Genomic DNA, 21,451 nt, shown 5'->3' with positions numbered 1-21,451 from the left:
ACGCTTTTATAAAGTGGCCTTGAATGTAACGTCAATTCTTTCAAAAATGATATTAATGTCAAATAAGCAGGATACAAACATTTTGTACAAGAAAGCTGAAATAATTTTAAATGAAACATTTCTTTAAATGTAGATGGTTTTTCACAAAGGATGATATTTTCCCAAATGTATGAACACTTGGAACCTATGAGTTTTGCGCAAAACAATACTGGATATGTGACAACTTATTCCACCTTTATACGACAAAAAAGAGTTTCCAAAATATCAAATGTCACCTAATTTTTAAACAATACAACATTTTAAATCAAGGCTATGACGCCTAATTTTTGAGTTATTTTGTACAAACTATCTTCTAAATATATCTGTGGATAGACCAAACTACAGTAAAGACTCCTTTATACTACCAATGAATACTACTATGTCTGGGGGTAACCTTTTTTTTGAAATCTCATCAGTAAATAGTTGTTTGTTCCATAAAATGTCTGCTTTAAAAATCAAAGGAGGGAAAATTATTAATTCTGCGGCTCAATGAATCATTATTGTGTGAATGAATGTTTGAAAGTATAATTATGACACAAAAAAAATTTCTATAGTCTCTTTCCTGATACTGATGGTACTTCAAATAAGATATCTTGAATATTTTTCAAGTTTGTGTTTTAATACCTCCCATTACATAAAGTGGTTTGTTAAATACTATGTGAAACAATTTAACAAGAAAATTACATATGAATGAAAATGGAAGAAATAATCACAGTGTGCTTGAATTTCACAAAATTAAACATCCATAATTTGTAAAGTTTAAAATCACATTTGCAGATGTTAAGTTCACAAGAATACCTGATTATTTATGAGATTAAAAACTAGTTTTTGACCTGATCTTTTGATCTTTGGCACACAATCCTCTCCATCTCCTCTTAAAAAATTAATTGGAATTTTAGCAAGATGCTATCTGTTCACTTACTGCTGTAACTTGGACCAAAAAAACATATCAATCAACCTCAACTCATCCCCTCCCAATATCTGCAAAATGTCGTCTTGAAATTGAATTTCATATCTCTTTAGCTTTCATGTATAAAAAGACAGTTCACTTCTTACCAAAATAAATCACTTTTGTGATTGCCATGCTGACCTCTTTGAATTAGGAAAATTCAAAGTGAAAAATGTAATTATCACTGCAGGACAATCTGTATACATCTGGAGCTAATTTTTGCTTTTTTTCCCACATCATTTTTCATTGTGAGCATATATTACTGGTGCAGTGAATTTTTAAGCTCAAAATATTTAACAATTTAACAACTGAAAAAATATATTTCTTTTAAACAACAAGCACTGAGGTTTCTCATATTTTGTTATTTACTTGGCTAAGTGATCATCATATCTCATTTGATTAGATTAGCATTAAACAGCACTATGACATGTATGACAAATAGGTGTATTAGAGCACGTCATTTATTACCTATCTTTTTGGCTTCTAACATTCAACAATGTGAGATACTAAACAGAAGACTTACTACACATATATATGTGTATGTGTGTGTGTGTGTGTGTGTATGTATGTGTGTATATATATATACACACACATATATACATTTATGTATACAGTAATATATATATGACATTTTTCCTTCTATTAAAAACATATCTTCCTCATTCTCTATAAAAGGTAAAACCTAATTTACAAAAATATCAATATAAATAGCAATGTCTGTCAATCTTTTGAAGAAAGATAACTAAATTGCACATAACTTTCTTAATAAAAAAAAAAAAAGACAAATTTTACACAGGTCTCAAAGTAACAATTGGTAATTTTCTTCCAAGAAATAAGCAAGCAATTCTTTCAATAGAGAACTGCAGAGGAGATTGAAATTTGTTAACTGCAAAGACACAATGTTTTCTGAAGGAGATGATTAAGTTATGCAAACATGATTCTCACTAGAGCTAGAATAATAAGCCTACTAGAAACACAACTACTCACTGGCTAGTTCATTGTAAAATCCATTAGGTGTAATCTCTACAAGTAATTGTTCTTATTGCACTTTATTGACACTGCACAGTATTGATCTTTCACACCTTCTATGATTCTTTCATTTGTATTCATGAAATGTCCATCAGCACAGTCTAAATAAATTTGGCAATATAGGCACTAAAATGAATAAATCAATGCAAAGAAACATTAATTTTGCATTATCCTTATTCGTCAGGCAAGTAAACCATAAGGGCTATAAATGAAGGTCAAAGGTTTTGAAATGGGTCAGAACCCTTGACCTTTAGACCAATACCCTTCCCATTAAAAAAGGCTATTTTAAAGTTTTAAGTAGGGGAATTTACTGCCCACAAGATATTGTTTATAAAAGACTACAAAGAAATAGTTCAATAAAAACCCTCCTCTATTTACTTGCAAAAGACAATGAAAAAAAAATAAGCCAAAAGTCTTATTTAGCTCACTCACATGGTACATGTTTGTATGCATAAATATATCCTCACATAAACGTATATAGAACACATACAAAGTGAATATACTCTAAATCTTTCAGTTCAATATAAGGTAAGAGCAATGGGAAGAATATTATGAAGTTTTTAAACATTTTAATAATCCTGCTTTTAGGAATTTAGTACTTAAATGGCTCTGCTGCTATCCCCCTAAATCCACTGTACATGTCAAAAATAATTAGCAATGACAAGGGTTCAAAAGTATTTATCACTCATTTTATAACCTCTGCACATACAAAAAAAGAAGAAAACCCATTACTCCCAGAGGAGACAGAATGCCACTCTCAAGCTGTAGAAATAAATCTGTTTCTATAACCTTAATATTGTATTGATTTTTATCTCCTCTTATAAAAGATGACAGCAGAGAATTATTTAGTCACCTCAAGATGGAGGTTACATCTAACCTAGACATTTTTAATGGGACTCCAAAAACCTCTGTTTTCACTCACCTACTTAGATCACTAAGCACATAAACCAATATGATCCATTAAGGATCTGAGTTTGGAAGTAGTTTTGGTTTTTTGTTTTGTTTTGAATTTTCCCAAAAAAGAAATAAAATTACTAAAAGGCTATCACGTGGAAATTGTAATTAATCAAAAACATAGAATGCAGTTGTTTCCACCTCTGGTACACTTTGTAAAATAAAATTTGTCTGGGAATTCCTAAAAAATAAACATTTTGCAACTGCTTTGACTCACCTGAGAACAGAGGAGCATGACCAATTCCACAACTGAGCTGCTAGACTTCATGCAAACCAGACCTAAGGTAAAAAAAAAATTGTATGCTGAAGTACATCTATGGCGCTAATTGCATAAAAAGAAAACTTCATCTAATGTGATCTTTTAAAAGAGTTAAAACATTTACACCTCAATACAGCAATTAAGAACAAAACATTTTGCAATTTTCCAAGAAAAACTATTTCTAAAAGTCTGAATAGGAGAATATTATTTTTATTGTACAACTTCTTTTTCACTATATTTTTGATGGATCATTGAAATACTTATGCAAATTCATATTTTTATGTGTGTGTATGTGTATATATATATATATATATATATATATATATATATATATATTCACAGTTCATCATTACTTGTAGAAATGTGCACAACATATGCTGTATTGATTGATATCATCTACATTTTGTGTTTTAGAGAGAGTTGGTCATTACACATGCAGAGAAGGGAAATGGCTCCATGACCTTTGCTTTCTCCACTCCTCTCTTTCCCTTCAACCCTCTAGCTATCAATCAAGTTTCTATTTTGTTTCATGGCAGTAGACATCCCAAACACTCTTATTAGTACTTTGACCTGTGACCTCACACTAAACCTTAACAGAAGTGTAAGTAGTTACCCATTAGGTATTCCTGATTTCTTATAAATCGTTTATTTACGTTTTTTTCTTTAATGCATCATTTTGGCTTACATTGATGCCATCCAAAAGAAATGTGATATAAAAAGCATACTCTTTAGAATTTTTTATCCAGAGAAAAGTTTTGCAAAGAGATTATTGTCTGCACTAATATATGAAGAAAAAAGAAAAATGCCCTAAACTAATCCACTGTAAACAGCTTCTCCAGTTTCTAAGGTGGTAAAGTCTATTATTCCAAAGAGTAAAATTCCTACAGTTCAACCATGACTTGTAATTTTTAATACTTCTTTTTATTCTTCTTCAGAATGGGCAGTCAACAGCATGGGTTCCAATAAGTATTACCTGAATATCCCATGGGAGTTTTTAGTGGCTTTCTGCAATAACCACCCCCTCCATGTACAGCCATTTTTTCTCTTTCTCCTTTTTTATTCTTCCTCTCCACCTTTTGATCTCTATTCTCACCTCTTCCAAATGAAAAATCATCTACTCTTCTTTCCCTTTTCTTCCACAGCTTACTCCTCAGGATAACAAGATAGTTGTGCTAATGAGACTATTTGGCCTTTATTTCAGGAATTTAAAAAAAAATAAGACAGGTTACTTTAAAGATGTGTGAAATATGAAGCAAAATGTGTTTAGCCCAGTGAAATATGTTATGATACCTTTGGAAAGGCTGAAGCATAAGCAGGGGAAAAGAAAGGAAAAAGGAGAAATAGGATATTTTTGATGGCAAAAAAAGAGTAGAGAGAAAAACAAAGATGACAGAAAAAGGACATAAAGAGAAAAGAAAAAATTCCACGTGGTTTAGCAGTTGGGAAGACCATGAGGAATAGCTTAACATATGACTAAACTGGAATTAATGCTGTTAACTGCCCAATCTAGTGACTAAAAAAATTTCTAAAATACTTAGTAATGCTACTATTATAATGATCTTAAAAGGTAGGGCAGTCACATTTGAGAGCTCTTTTTCGGTATTCTTCTATATAAACAACTCCCTCTAGATATCCCAAATTTAGGTCATAAAGTCCAGCACATCCAAAACAGAGCTCATTACTTTTCCCTGAATCCTATCCCCTATAATGTACTTTGTTATTTCTATCAAAAGGACCATTATACTTCCAGTAATCCAGATTCATATCAAAGTAATACTTAAAACTTTACTTGCCCTCACTTCATATATACAATCTTGTCAAGTTTTCTTGTCTCCTACCTTTACAACACACATTTCTGACATGTAACCTCTTTTCTCCACTTACAACACAACTACCTCAGTTTAGGTCTTCAATATCTATCACCTCTATCAGAGGTATCAAATTCACTGGCCCTCCAAAGTGTGCCAACAAAATTAACAAAAATATAATCCAACATGGAAAATGTTAATTTGAGGTTTTCTAAGGCAATATTGTGGCTGCAATCACTTCTATTTGAGTTTAACACTAATGACCTAGAATACTATAATCGTCTCCAAATTAGTATCCCTGACTCAAAACCCTCCCATTTCCAATTCATCCACCATAGATGTGCCAAAATGGCATTCATAAAGGAAAGATCTATACATATCACTCTCCTGAACAGAAAGTACCAAGGAAGAAAGCAGTCTAGCTAAAATTTCATTCAGATTAACATCTTATACAATATACCACAGTATTTCCAAACAGAAATAGTTTAAATATAAAAGGTCAATTTATAAGAATACAAATCATTCCCCAATTGATAAATGGTCAAAGGATATGAACAGGCAGTTTTCATATGAAGAAATTAAAGCTATCTATAGCCATATGAAAAAAAAAATGCTCTAAATCACTACTGATTAGAGAAATGCAAATCAAAACAACTGAGTAATACATCACACCTATCAGATTGGCTAACATGACAAAAGAGAAAAATGATAAATGTTGGAGATGATGTGGAAAAATTAGAACACTAATTGTTGGTGGAGTTGTGGAATAATCCAACCACTTTGGAGAGCATTTTGGAACTATGCCCAAAGGGCATAAAAATGTGATTACCCTTTGCCCCAGCAATAGCACTTCTAAGACTGTATTCCAAGGAGATCATAAAAATGGGAAAAGGACTCACATGTACAAAAATATGTATAGCAGCTCTTTCCGCGGTGAAAAAGAATTGGACATTGATAGGATGCCCATCAATTGGGGAATGGCTGAACAAGTTGTGGTATATGAATGTAATGGAATACTATTGTGCTATAACAAATAATGAGCAGGCAGACTTCAGAAAAACCTGAAAAGACTTATATGGACTGATGCTAAGTGAAGTGAGCAGAACCAGGAGAACACTGCACACAGTAACAGCCATGTTGTGCAGTGACTAACTGGAAATTGAAGAGATGAACATAAATTGGGAAAAGGCTGAATAAGCTATACTATATGAATATGATGAAATAATATTGTGCTACAAAAAATTATGAAGGAGACTGGTTTCAGAAAAACTTTGGAAGGCTTGTATGAATTGATTCGTATTGAAGTGATGAGAATCAGGAGAATAATTTTATATAATAAGAGCAACACTGTAAAGATAATCAACTCTGAAAGATTTAGTAACTAGTCAGTACAATACAATGACCAAGACACTGTAAGTCTAAAAGACTCATGATGAAACATGTTATCGACCTACAGATAGAGATCTGTAGATCTCTGTTAAAGTGCAGACTGAAGCATATTTTATTCTCTTTCTTTTTCTTTATTTTTTGAAGGCAAGGGTCAGATGGCTAATTCAGGAATTTATTTTCATGACTACATAGATTGTAATGGGTTTGTTTTTCTGGCTATCTCAGTTGGGATGAGGGGCCAGAGGGAGGGAATCTGAAACTGAAAATATAATAAAATTGAATTTAAAAAGTAAAAGCCAAACAGAGGATTTTATATTCAATCTTGTCATTAAAAAAGGGCTACTGGAGTTTATTAACTTAGGAGGCTGATGTGGTCAAATCTACATATACTTTAGGGAGATTATTTTTGTACCTGACTAGAGGATGATTGACTAGAGAGAGAACTGAGGTAGGAACACCAAAAAATTTCAGGCAACAACAACAGTCTAAGCATAAGGTAGTAAGAGCCTGTACCAGGGTGACAGCAGTATCAGAGGAGAAAGACAGGTGTGTGTAAGAGATGCTGAGAAAGTAGAATCGAAAGGAGCTGACAACCGATTAGATACTAAGGGTGAGAGAGACTGGTGAGCTGAAGATGACAACTACATTATAAACCTAGGTGACTGGGAAGATGGTGGTAATTTCAAGAGTAAAAAGGAATTTTGAAGAGGAGAAGGTTCAGGGGAAAGGGAATAAGTTCAGTTTGGGGAGTACTGAGTTTAAGACATCTATGAGTCATCCAGTTTGATATGTCCAATAGCTAGCTGGAGATGTGAGAATTGAGGCCAAGAGAAAGGCTGGGACTAGATAAATAAATGAACCCATGGGAGCTGATGAAATCACCAAGAGAAACTCTTATATACACAGAAGAATGCCTCAAACAGAGCTCTGGGTAACACCTACAGTAAGTGGATGAAAACTGGGGGAAGTTGTAGTAAAGGAGACAGAAAAAGAACAATGAGACATATAGGAGAAGAATCAAGAGAGAGAAGTGTCAACCTAGAAAGAAGAAAGTATTAAGAAGACGATGATCAACAGTGTCAAAGGCAGGAGAGTACAAGAACAATCCAGATTGAAAAATGAAATCACTGGCCCTCTCATCTTTAAGTCTATTTAAGAACAGAAATCTTTACCCCAATAGACAAGTGTCATAGTATATGAATAGGCAGTTTTCAAAAGAAAAAAATGAAAGCTAGGCATAAGCAAGTGAAAAAAAAATGTTCCAAAGGGAATTCTAGCCCACCTAATTTGCACATACCTACTTCAAAAAAAAAATCTGAAAGATGCAAGAGATTGAATAATGATAAAGATATCCAATGAGAAATTGCAACGAATTACTTCCTCCACCTCAGAAATGCAGAAAAATTCAGCCAGAAGTTCAGAGGCAACAGGAAAGGAGACAGACAACAAGACCAATTCTAGTACAGGCAACAACAACAACAATAAAACAAAACAAAACCCAGAAGCATCCCACCATAGCAAGAAAAAGACCAGGGAGATGAACAGCCTTCTAGGTTTTTGTGAGGCAGTAACAAGAATAGAAGCCTTCCCCCTACCCATGAGCCACACACAACCCACCATAGAGAAAGCCAAGAGTTATCATACATCCACAGTGGGGACCAGGAAAGCACCAAGAAGGAGCAGGGCAGGGAAGGGCAGCAACTCTCAGATTTGGACAGTACAGGAAATCAAGGGCTTCAAGAACAATAGTACTATGTCCTGAGACATCAGAGAGATTCCAGAATACTCAGAGCTCTGAACTTCAAGGATCCAAGTACATCTAACCCAGGAAGTGAAAGTCAGCATAGGAACCCAGAATGAGGTAAACATAGCACTGACAAACCCACATAAAAACACATCAGAAAAAAAAGAGCCTAGTACTGGCACAAAATCTCAATTCAGGGGGAAAAAACACTGGAAGGCAAGTAAACCAAAGAAGATACACTTGGAACCACAACAAAATAATGGATAGAAAAAAAAATTATTATGCAGATCTAAACATCCTCTGAAAAGAAAAGAGCAACTCTAATCATTGCAAGCAGTGACTTAAAGAAAAACAATGATTCCATGAGATGGCCAAAAATATTACAACAAAATGAAAAAGTTAAAACAATAGAAGGAAATGTAAACTAATTGATATAAAAAATCCAACTGACTTAATCAAAAATAGGTCAGACAGAAAATTTCAGAATCATTGGGTTCCCTGAAGATTAAAATTTAAAGATCTGGACACATATCAAGAAAGCATAAATGAAAATTGCCAACATTTATTAGAACCAAAGAATAAAGACAGAATCCATTCAATCACTTCCTGAAAGTCATTTCAAAAGGAAAAGTCTCAAGAATGAAATAGCCAAATCCAGAGCTCTCACATCAAAGAAAAAATACCATGAATGTCCAGAAAAAAGTTCAAGTGCCAAAGCAGAAGAGTCAGGATCACATAGGATCAGTCAGCTTCCATTAACATCTACAGAGGAAAAAAATAATCTATATTTAGTTAAAGTGTGGACTTTCAAGCATTTCTGCTGAAAAGACCAGAGCTTAGTCAGAATTTTTTTTAAAACAAAACACAAAGTTGAGAGAAACCTACAAAGGTAAATTCACTTTACAACTAAAAGAGACAGTATGATGATATAAAGCTAATATTCTAATAAATGGAAAAGTAGCTAACATTTCCTTAAAATTTTAACCTCTTCTAAGGATACTGAGGAAGTTAGATACAAAAAACAAAGTTCCTGGAGATGAACTGGTTCTGTTCTGAGAGTCTGAAGAGAGAGGAAAAAAGGGGAGGGTAAAGAATAAATCCAAATCAATAAGCATATATTAAGCACTTCCTATGTGCAGGCACTGTGCTGTACACACACTGTGCTGTACACAGTAATTCAATGTGTATAGGAGCAGTAAGGGAGTGGAACTCACTATTTTGCTTAACAGAAGTGTATAAAAAGAGCACAGGAACATGGAAGAAGGGGAGAGGGATTAGGCATCAGATATGCCTCTTCTAAAAAAAAAAAGATAAAGGAAGTTTGAACACACAGACACACACTCACAAATAGGTTGGAGTATATACATCAAACTAAACAGGGAAATATGCACGGTGAGGTGCATACAGAAGCAGGAGGTGGGAACACAGAGAATAATGCCAGAGAGAGGGCTAGCCAAATAAATGTCTGAGATCCTGAAGGGAAAGGGGAAAAGGACATTGAAAAAGATGCCTATTACTTGGGGAATGGCTGGGAGAAAAAAATTGTAGTTTACAAATGTAATAGAATATTACTATGATGCAAAAAATGATGAGAAACAAATTTGGAGATCTCAAGTAGTATGAACTGATGCAGAGTGAATAATTTCTACAAACAACTCAAGAGAATTAGGAATTGAAATTGATGTAGTGTCTCCAGAGGGCCCATAATGAAGTCATGTTACCCACCTTACAGAGAGGGCATGGTTGAGAAGCATAAAAAGAGCCATATATTTTTAGGTGTGGGTACTGTCAATTTGTTTTGTATGACTTGTAACTTGTATTGTATAATTATAATTTATATAATTATAACTTATAACTTGTGTTATAAGTGAGGATCTTCTTCTACTAGTTTTTAACTGGGGAGAATCAGAGCAATTTGTAATAATGATGCTCCAAAAAATAAGGCAATTGAAATTTTTTTTCAAATGCACAGAAGACAGAAGGCAGTTTAGAAGAAAGTGCAAACATGCAGGAGTTTTCAAAGTAGTATATGTAATTTATTATATGGTTTTTTTAAAAAAAAACCAAAAGGTATGAAATGGAGATTCACAGGATTATGCCATCCTCCTTTTGTATTCTGCTAAGAGTATGAAAATGCTCTTTTGGGATATTTAAGCTTAGAATAAAAAAACAGAAATTTTTTAAAGAAAGATAAATGTTCAGATAATTAATAAGAGAAATTCAAATTAAAACAACTTTAAAGTTTCACCTAAAAGCCATCAGATTGGCAAAGATGACAAAATAGAAATGTAGCAAAAGTTGGAAGGGCTTTAGGAAGACAAGTATATTCATGAATTATTGGTGGATCTTAAAAACTGATTCAAGAAAACAATTTGGAATTATACCAGAAAAGTTATTCAATTGTACATATGCTTTCACTTAACTGTTTTGCTAGTAGGGATATACACCAAGAAATCAAAGATAGAGGGAAAGGTCCTACATATACAGCATGACTTTTTGTGGTAGGAAAAATGGAGAACAAAATAGGTGAATTTTTAGTGAATTATTTCAGAGAAATTAGAGAATGACCGAACAGACTGTGAAAAATGAATGCAGTGTAATAGTGTTGCTCAATAATGATGGATGAACATGAGGAATTCAGAAACTTAGAAAGACTTCTTATGATGACAATATTCACGTAAAGGAAAAACAACACTAAAGTCTACAGGACTCACACCAATGCAGTAAGCAGTCATGTCAAAAGAGTAAGGCCCTCCATCTCCCAGGAGGGAGCTGTGGATCATATACATATGCTGAATGAGATATGCATTTTTCAGACAAGAAAGATGTTTTCTTTTTTCTTTCCTTGACTATTTGTTACAAAGGAGCAAGAAGAGAGGATTCTGTGAAGGTGAGGAGAGGCGGGAAGGAAGTGAGAATGAAGTTATAAAAAAAAAAAGAATAAATAAAACCCATAGTTTTAAAAAGAAAGTTTTATTTTGTTTTGTTTTGTTTAAAAAGCTCCACTGGTTCCCAGCTGCCTTCACAATAAAAAGGAAACTCCTTTATCGGTATTTTAAGTATTTGACAACTTAGATCCAACCTCCCTAGCCATATACATATTATTCCAATTCTGGCACATTATGTTCTAGTCTAATTTACCTATTAGCTATTCTCTATCTATGACATTTTATCTTCTATTTCCCGCATTTTGCCATGCTGTTCCCCGTTTCTTAAATGCATCTCTATCTTTTAGGACTTCTGGACACAAGGTCTTTCCAGATCTATACAGCTTGCAAGAATGCCCTGAAATTATACTAATTTTTATATTAATTTCTACTAAATTATATGTGTATATGTTGCTTCCCCCCAACAAAACATAAGCTCCTTCAGGAAGCTTTTTATTCACAATGCATACCCCCTACAGTCTACCATAGGGCACGTAGAGACCAGGACAAGACGTGTGACATCATCGGTATAAGGTTAACTCCCTCAAATAATGCAGGCTGACACCATCTCTGTACAGGAGAGTCTTAGAAAGCTGCCTAGACCACATTATGCAATGACTGACTTTGATACACTTGGCTCTTCTCAGCAATGCAAGGATCTAAGACAACTCCAAAAGACTCATGATGGAAAATGCTGTCCACATGCAAAGAAAGATCCATGGAGTCTGAATGCAGATGGAAGCATACTATTTGCTCTCTCTTTTTGTTGTTCTTGTTGTTCTTGTTTTGCTTTGTTTCTTTTTTCTCATGTTCCCCCCCACTGGTCCTAATTCTTCTTCACAACATGACTAATGTGAAAATGTGTTCAATATGAAAGTATATGTAGAGCCTATATCGAACTGCACTCCATCTTGGAGAAGAGGGAAGAAAGAGAGGTGGAGAAAATTTAAAACTCAAAAGCTTATGGAAGTGAATGTTGAAAACTAAAAACAAATAAATAAATTTAAGAAAAAGAAAAAGAAAGATGCCTAGAACATGAAGAGTATAAGGAACTTGTCCAAGGACACACAAATGGAATGTGTCAGAGGCTAGGTCTCCCTAGCTTCAGTGCCCTAGATATGAACTCAGGTCTTCCTGGAATCAAGGCCAACTCTCTACCTATCATGCCAAATAACCTATTGCTGGTACAGAGGAGGTGTTTAATAAATATTTGTTACCTGACTGAATAATTCAGGAATAAGCATTTTTAATGAGTTTATTGATTCTGCAACAATAAATTACAATTTATGGGTTCATATTGCCCATAAGATGCTTGGGCAACGACCTGGCTGAGCAGGTATACATTCTCCATTAGACAGTGAGTGAAAAGCTTTTCTGTAGGCTATCAACATTAAGATTCAGAAGCAAGGGAAATCAACTTTCCTTTACAATTTTTTTCATCATCATTGCTATCCGTGATGGATAAAAGGACATGGTAACTTCAATTAATCACTAAACAAGGCTAGAAGTTTCCTTAAATGTACAATAATTCAGTTCTCTTCACCACCAAACTTGATTCAAACTATCAAAAGGCAAGGTCTTCTACCATTCAGTCACTCTCCCTATGTGGCTCATAGGAAACAATACTCATAAATCTGTTTTGCTTAACATAAAGCATTTGTATCCTGCTCCCTAAAAAAATTCCTTGTACTGAAGTCTAAGAAATGACTAACAATTTTAAAAGGAGGGAAAAGAAGTTTTAGTCATGCTGAAAGTTTAAATTATTGCTCTATTTTACCAATAACAGCTTTATATGAATTATCCTTACATATACCAACTCCTGCCCACTCCATCCCCGAAATAATATGTCAAACTCTGTCTGATTTCTCATCAGAAAAGTCTGACAAACTAGATGTAAGGCAGCTAGATGGCTCAGTGGATAGAACACTGGGTCTGGAGTCAGGAAGACCTGCATTCAAATCTGGATCCTGACACTAGCTGTATGACCCTCCCTGCGCAAGTCACTTGACCTCCATTTGCCTTAATCTACTGGAGAAGAAAATGGCAAATCACTCCAGTATTGTTGCCAAGAAAACTCCATGGACAATACGTTTCACAAGGTCACAAAGAGCAGGACATAACTGAAAGAATGAACAACAAAGGACAGCACCACTGATACTAAGGTATATTTGAACATGCGGTAGCCATTATACCCACATCAATGAGCCAAAATGCCAACAAATAAATAAATGAATAAATGAATAAATGCTGTATAATGGTGTTGAAGATAATTTAGTAGTGGTATTAGAACTATGAAAGTATGTTTTTGTTTTGATTTATTTTACAAACAAAATAAAACATGGCAAGGTATTAATTACACTATGGAACGCAGAGATGGTCTGAGAATGGTAAGTTAGGGTCACAGGTAACTTAACTAAAGCTGAAGATAAAGTTGCCTCCACAGAGCAGAATAACAACATCTCACTTTGTTATAACAACTCTAGAGGATGGCCCTAATAACGCACAAATCATATCTCTATTTGAAACCTAAGCCTTTAGTTACCGCGAAAGAAAAATGGCAACGAAAGCAGTAAATTGAAGTTCATAAGCAAAAATTTTATGGATTTCTAACTGAATCCCTGATATCCAAGAGAGTCCTCTATAAAAACTCCTGTGGATCATGCTGTATTTTTCCACTTAGGGTTCAATATCCTGATTATAGTAATAGGGCTGTTATTGCCCCAAATCTGGAAGAATATAAAGGCAAGAAGCAATTACAGAACCAAGAGATCAGACTGCAGAAATTAAATTTCAAGAGATTCTTGGAATACTAGTTAGGACCAGGTAAGCATAATCAAAATGTGGTCCTTTCAATTAATTTTCCTCTTTTTCTAATGTCTAATCATATTTTAATGTTTTAAGAAGAGATAAATAGGGGGCAGCTAGGTGGCGCAGTGAGTAGAGCACCAGCCCCAAAGTCAGGAGGACCTGAGTTCAAATCCAGCCTCAGACCAAACACTTGACACTTACTAGCTGTGTGACCCTGGGCAAGTCACTTAATGACAATTGCCTTAAAAAAAAAAAAGACAAAGACGAAGAAGAGATAAATAGGATTCCAAAAAAAAAAAAAGATAAAAGATTTTCAGTCTGGGCACAGATGATACAACACAGAGGGTCACTGGAGGTTTTATCCTAAGGAAGATATTCTTTCCTGTAGTAGCTATTTTCTCAAAGGAAACTAGGGTACAGGTTATACCCCAGCACTATCTCCTGTGCTCTCTTCTCTTCTTTCTCTGTACTCTCTCATTTGATTAGCACATAAGCTGTCATGGGTTTTATTATTTCTATGTAGCTATTTCCCATATCTATATATGCACTCCCAGTCTCTCTCCTAAACTTCAGCCATTCCTGACATCCATTTCCAACTGGATTTCACATAAATATCATAAATTCAACATGTCAAAACAGAACTCATTATTATTCAAATCTGCTTCTCTTCTGAATTTCTCTATTCCTGTCTTTTCCAAAGTAGAAGTCTGAGAATGTCACTCCCCCACCAAATAAACCCCAATGGCTTCCTATTGCTTTTAGGATCATATTTAAACTCCTTTGTGTGGCTTTTAAAATCCTTCATAACTTCATTTTAGCCTACTTTTTCCAGCCTTGTAATGCATTACTCCCCATCCCACACTACAATCCAACAAAACTGGCCTTGCTGCTGTGGTTCCTCACACATAATACTCCAAATTCAATTTCCAGATTTTTGCAACAGATGTCTCCCATGCCTAGAATGCACCCTTTTATAACCTCCATCCACTCCTTATAAATTCTACTAAGCTTCAAAGTCATTATACAATAACCACAAAAAAATTGTATTATTATACTAATAGGGAAAGAAATATTTTATCTAAGAAGTACACACCTGGATAGAAAAATCTGGCAATTAAGACTAAGGTTTTAAGATTCAATGCAGGGAGCAACTAGGTGGTACAGTGTGGACAGAACTCCAACCTTGGAACTAAGAGAACCTGAGTTCAAATCTGGCCTCAGACACTTGACATTTACTGTGTGACCCTGGGCAAGTCACTCAACCCCCCCAAGAAAAAATAAATACAAGATTCAATGCATATGCATTATAAATTCTTTAAACTAACTAAGGGAAATAGCATACAGAAAAGTTAATCATCTAAGATTCTAAATTCTAAGCTACATACCTTAGAGCAAACAAATTCTTAATATCTGATTATATGGAAACTGGATCATTCAATACCAACTTCATTAAATATATAGAAGCTCAATGACTCATATTATTGTATGCATCAGTACATCACCTCAAAAGCTACATCTGAATATGTGGTACTAAGTCTCAACAAGATAAAGTCAATATTGTTCATTTTCCTGAAAAGTTCTGAATATATTTAAAGTCATATTAGTGACAGGTCAACTCCCTTATTTATGTATAATATAACATAAAATTCCTATTTGACCTACCGATAAATGTCTATATACATAGAGGTATATAGACAACGAAAATGCCAACATCTCCAAAAGCTTTTTCAACAACAAAAAACATAAAATATTACCCTACCTTGAACCTGTATTTCTATTACATTCTTTACGTTTCCAAAAAGAAAAACATTTACCAAGATTCAAGACATTTTTAAGAGATTATTTTTCTCTCCCATATTCAAAATAGGTGTATCTCTGAACATAACATGAACAGGAAACTGTATAGTTAACAAAGGCCTCATGGTTTATTTTCCAGACATTTCCCATTTTCATGGCTACGTAATTGTTAACATAAGAAAAAAATTATTCATAAAATATTTTATTTGGAAGAGAATTTTCTCTAGTCCAATTCTCTTTCCAAAGTAAAACTACATTCTAAACCATTGAAGACAGAGAGTCATTCAGTCTATGTTTGGATGCTCACAGTCCAGGGGAGCTCGTGATTTTTTAAAGCAGTTTATTTCATTATTGAACTACATTTAATGTTAGAAGGGTCTTCTAATACTGAGCCAACACCTACCACTGTGTAACTTCTATCTAATGATCCTTATCCTCTCCTGATAGAAAGATTCTAGTTCCTCTTCCGTTAGATGAAAAGGACAATTGTAATCAAACCTATGGGCTGATAGAGACTGAAGTAAACAGAACAAAGAAAACAATTTACACGATAACAACACTGAAAAAATGAACTCGGAAAGACTTAAGGACTCTGATCAACACCATGACTATTCATGATCCTAGAAGGTTAATTATGAAGCACACTACTTATTTCCTCACAAAGAGGGGACTTAGGAATGAGTTTTCCTTGAATATGCATATTTGCTAAAAGGCATCTATTTTTTTCTTTCTCCTTCCCCAACAAAAGGAGATGGGAGTGAGAGAGTATCAATTTATGTTCACTGAAAAAAAAAATTAAATTTAATTACAGTTAGACAAAATGAATAAAAACAATAAATTAAACTTGATTTTTCCATGGTATACATTCTCACCCCCAGTTCCCACAACTACTTCTCATGTAACAAGATTTCCAGATAGCTCATATTTCTAGTCCCAACTTTTAGATGTTCTATGCTCGTGAAATGTCCTATAAACAAACACAGGGGTACAAGAAGAATTACTTCCCTTGCTTTAGATGCCATATTTCCATTAATGCAGTAAGGTGAATCATTAGCATTTAAAATTACCTGTGTAATACTATTTGCTCATAATCAGCTTATGATTAATTAAAATCCACAGATCTTATTCAAAGGAACTGGAGTTATCTCTTTTGTCTGGCAAGTATATGTAGAGATGATTTCTAATCATGCCAAAAAGATGAGCATACAAGAAGAGACTTAATCATCGTTACATGTAATTGATTCAACAGTTTTATTAGGTTTATTTTATTCAAGGATTAAAATGCCTTAAATGACTAAATAACATGCATGCTGATTCATGTTGTTTGTAAAATATTTTACATTTTTAAAATATATTTTAAAAGACAACTTACTTGTTCCTTCTATAAGCAACTCTTGTCCATGGCTACCCAAAAGTGTACGAGAAAGAAAAGGAGCAAAATCCACAAAAATTTCTCGAAGAAGAGGAGCAGCCTTTTCCAGAGCATGTTCAAGTCTCTCTGTAATACTAATTAAAAGTACACTGTTATCAAAATGACTCTAAAATTGTCAAAAGAATACTAAAAAGAAAGTAAAAATTGCTACTGTGAATCACAATTCAAATCCACTAGGACTCCCTTTCTCGTCCATTCCTACTGCCTTCAGTTTTACAAAGCCCTTCACACCTTTTGAGTCTTCTTACCCCTTGCTCCACCACATACTCTGTGATCCAGTAATACCTGCTTCCTTGCCTTCCTTGAACAACACAGCTTATCTCCCAACATTTTCACTGACTGTCCCTCATACCTAGAATACTGCTCTTTCTTATGCTTCCCTTTAAATCCCAGCTAAAATCCATTTTCCACACAAAGTCTTTTCTGATGCCCTTAATTATAGTGATTGTTTCTAATTTATCCTGTATTTAGCTAATATTTATACATAGTTGGTTTTGTGCTGTCTTCCTCATCAAAGTATAACCTCCTTCAGAGCAGGAAGAATTTTTTGCCTTTCTGTACATCCCCAGAGATTAGCACAGTGCCTGGTATATAGTAGATGTTTAATAAAAGTTTACTGAATGATTTAGAATTTTACAACCACTCTTTTCAAATCAGACTTACAAGATTATATCTGAAAGAATTATAGAACTATGCCCAAAGGGCTATAAAAATGTGCATACCCTTTGACCCAGCAATACCACTTCTAGGGCTGTATCCCAAAGAGATCATAAAAATGGGAAAAGGACCCACATGTACAAAAATATTTATAGCAGCTCTGTCTGTGGTAGAAAAGAATCGGAAATTGAGGGGATACTCATCAATTGGGGAATGGCTGAACAAGTTGTGTTATATGAATGCAATGGAATACTACTGTGCTACAAGAAATGATGAGCAAGTAGATTTCAGAAAAACCTGGAAAGACTTGTATAGACTGATGCTGAGTGAAATGAGCAGAACCAGGAGCACATTACACACAGTAACAGCCACACTGTGTGATGACTAACTTTGACAGACTTAGCTCTTCTCAGCAATGTAAAGATCTAAGATATCTCCAAAGGTCTCATGATGGAAAATGCTATCCATATCCAGAGAAAGAACTATGGAGTCGGAATGCAGATCTGAACATACTATTTGCTCTTTTTTTTTCTTCTGTTTTGTTTTGTTTCTTCTTCCTTGTGGTTTCTCCTATTGGTTCTAATTCTTCTCTACAATATGATTAATGTGAAAATATGTTTAATAGGAATGTATGTGTATGTAGAGCCTATATCAGATTGCACACTGTCTTGGAGTGGGAGGTGAGAAGAGAGGGTGAGAAATTTAAAACTCAAAAGATTATGGAAGTGAATGTTGAAAAACAAAAATAAGTTAATTTTAAAAAATAAATATATGGGAATGGGAAAAATAAAAGGATTATATACACAGAGTCTATATCAGATTGTATGCCATCTTAGGGAGGGAGAGAAAATTTAAACCTCAAAAGCTTATGGAAGTGAATGTTGAAAACTAAAAATAAATTAATTTTTAAAATATGTAATTAGGTGCAAAAATAAAATTCTATATATAAAAAACAAAAGAAACATGAATTATAAACATCCTTTAATATGATGTGTAAGTCAATATTTCAAGGAATTTCATTGGTGTTAGTGTGAACACTGCCAAATCCTACTCTGATGCACTATCATAACATAGAGGGAAGGGAACCTAGGTCTTTAAGGCAAAGCTATTAAAACACAGTCTCTGGCAAGTACCATCAGACTGAAACGATGATGATAACAGCCTAACCATATATGTATATCTGCTGAACAAAAATCTAAGTAATTCTGGAGATGTTCATCACATGAATATGTCACTAGGTGATGAAAGTTTTAAGCCACACAATATTTTATATATAAATATATGTACATATATATAAATATATATGTATGCATGTATATACAGTCATATACATATATATGCATGTACATATGTGGGTATACAGTGTGTGTGCGTGTATAGATTTTTATATATGTACCCATGCCATGTGTGTACACATATATACATATACATATAGACAGATGCAGATATAGCTATATGTCACTATATGGTTAGTTGATTGTCTTTTGTACTCAAAAAGGACTAGACATAAAAAAACAAGTCATTTGTGTTTGAGGAGATTCATAGGTATTCTTCCCACCAATAAATCAACCACTACCATAATACCAGAGCTTTAGACCACTGAAGTCACTGAGCATGAACCATTAGAATGAATTCTGCATATGTAAAAAATAAAAATAATTTTTAAAAAGCAACACAGCTAGATATCAGAGGTACAACTAAAAAAAGAGTTGGAAATCAATACACTAGGATTCGATACCTCATATTTGAAACAGAGTCTTCTGGAACTGAAGAAACTACTGGGACAGCAGGTAATTTTGCATTAGATGATCCACTACCTATAAAAGAATTATACAATGATCATTAGATTTTTTTTTTGAGAAACAATTACCTATTTCAAAGACTCCCTTCATGCCAATTTATGTAGACAGAGCAAAGCATTTTAAGTGTTTAATCATGTGGATAATAGTAACTCCTAACCACTCTTCTGAATCACCCAAGAAACTAATCCATTGACTTTATTTTCTTTTCCATTATAAATCATAAGTTCTATTATCCCACCAACCCCTCTATCTTCCTTGACAGGATGAAACTATAGGTAATGTGTTAGATCTGGAATCAGGAAACTCAGATTTCAAATACTCTCTATATGACACTTACTAGTTGTATAACCATGGGAAAATTTCACATCCCGCACAGCTGCAGTGTGAATATCAATAGCAGCACACAGAACAAGTAAGAATGCTGTGAGGATAAAATGAATTTACACATGCAAGTATCTTACAAATTTTAACATGGATAGTTTGATGGATCAATGACTTTCTCAATGTCTTCTCTAATCTTGTGTGATTCTTGTTCATAGCTTCCTATAAATCTTCCATACAAATGCCCCCTTAAATGCTATTTGCCTTCTGCTACATCTCTAGACACCATATAGATATCAACTGAACACATAAGCAATCTATCCATTATTCCTCACTCAAGCTACATGACTGGTTCATTATTATTATTATTATTATTATTATTATTATTATTATTATTTATTTTGCCGGTCTGCTTTTCCCATGTAACTGATCCGGTTGTTGATGTTAATGGTGAAGTCTACTTATGAACTTCTACACTGCCTTTTGTGTTACACCCAAATTTATTTCTGGGGAGACAAGGTTCTTCATAATTCACAGACAGAATCCCTAAAGGAATTATATGGGAGGAAGGGACAGTGAGAGAGACACAGGAAGAAGAAGAAGAAGAGGGAGAGGGAGAGGGAGAGGAAGAAGAGGGTGAGGGTGAGAGAGAGAGGTTGAGGATGCGAGGGTTAGAGAGGACTTTTCTTTCAGGAAGATAGCTATTTGGCGTTATTTATGCTAATCGTTCAGACTAAAACATTCAGTTGGGTGGACAACTCATAGAGCTTGTTCACCAGTACATGTACATCAAACATATACTGAAAATGGACAATGAGGCAGACTCGTAGTAAAAGGAAAATATGGCAGGCAGATTTGTAAATGTTAAGCATTATAAAAAATATCAGGCATTCTATCAGGTTCAAGAGCACTGACAAGAAGTAGAAAACTACTAAGTAAACAAAAATAAAAATTTCATTAAAATGACATTAAATAGAAAAGTGCTAAGTAGCTTCAATCTTGTTCATCTCTGCTACCATTCTCCACCTCAAAAAAATTGTTACTATTCCGAAATTATCCTTAATACTGCATTCATAAAATGCTGAACATTCAAATCTTCTGCTACAGATCCCCTATCTCTCAGTATATATCACATCACTCTCTCCAAACTTAATATTCTCTTTTGACCAATCATTCACTCTCCTACATAATACATAAATTTTCCTTCTTTGACTGACTTCTCCACCATCTCTATATCAATTCCATGGTTCCTATCTTCAAACCAATACATGAAGTCATCTCTGAATTCATTCTCTTTAATCACTTCAGAAAAAAAAAAGAAACATTATCAGTGTCTATTATGTACAAGGCACTAGAGTTATGAAGACAAAACAAAAAAATAAAGTGAAGCAAGTCTCTGCCCTCAAGGAATTTATATAGGGGAAGAAGGGGCATATCAATAGCATCAATAAATATATATTTTTTAAAATAGGGGCTGGGGAAATGCACACAAAAAGGAAAAAAAAATAAATTAGAAAGAGGGCACAGAAAATACTA

General features: G+C 34.1%; 1 protein-coding gene across 3 annotated transcripts in view; it reads right to left on the bottom strand.

The window, feature by feature from the left end:
• Window positions 1–21,451, bottom strand: part of LRBA (LPS responsive beige-like anchor protein) — a 760,465-nt gene that overhangs the window by 492,276 nt on the left and 246,738 nt on the right. For all 3 annotated transcript variants that reach the window (XM_020994027.2, XM_020994028.2, XM_078148462.1), the window contains exons 32-34: window positions 19,531–19,609; window positions 17,076–17,209; window positions 3,189–3,250 (exon numbers count right to left, since the gene is read on the bottom strand). In XM_020994027.2, the coding sequence (XP_020849686.1) occupies window positions 3,189–3,250; window positions 17,076–17,209; window positions 19,531–19,609 (275 nt within the window). The remainder of the gene's footprint in view (window positions 1–3,188; window positions 3,251–17,075; window positions 17,210–19,530; window positions 19,610–21,451) is intronic.

The sequence above is a fragment of the Phascolarctos cinereus genome, unplaced genomic scaffold (genome assembly GCF_003287225.1).
Source record: "Phascolarctos cinereus isolate Bilbo 61053 unplaced genomic scaffold, phaCin_HiC Scaffold_9;HRSCAF=440, whole genome shotgun sequence".
NCBI classification, from domain to species: Eukaryota; Metazoa; Chordata; class Mammalia; order Diprotodontia; family Phascolarctidae; genus Phascolarctos; species Phascolarctos cinereus.
This window is presented reverse-complemented; position numbering and strand designations above follow the sequence as displayed.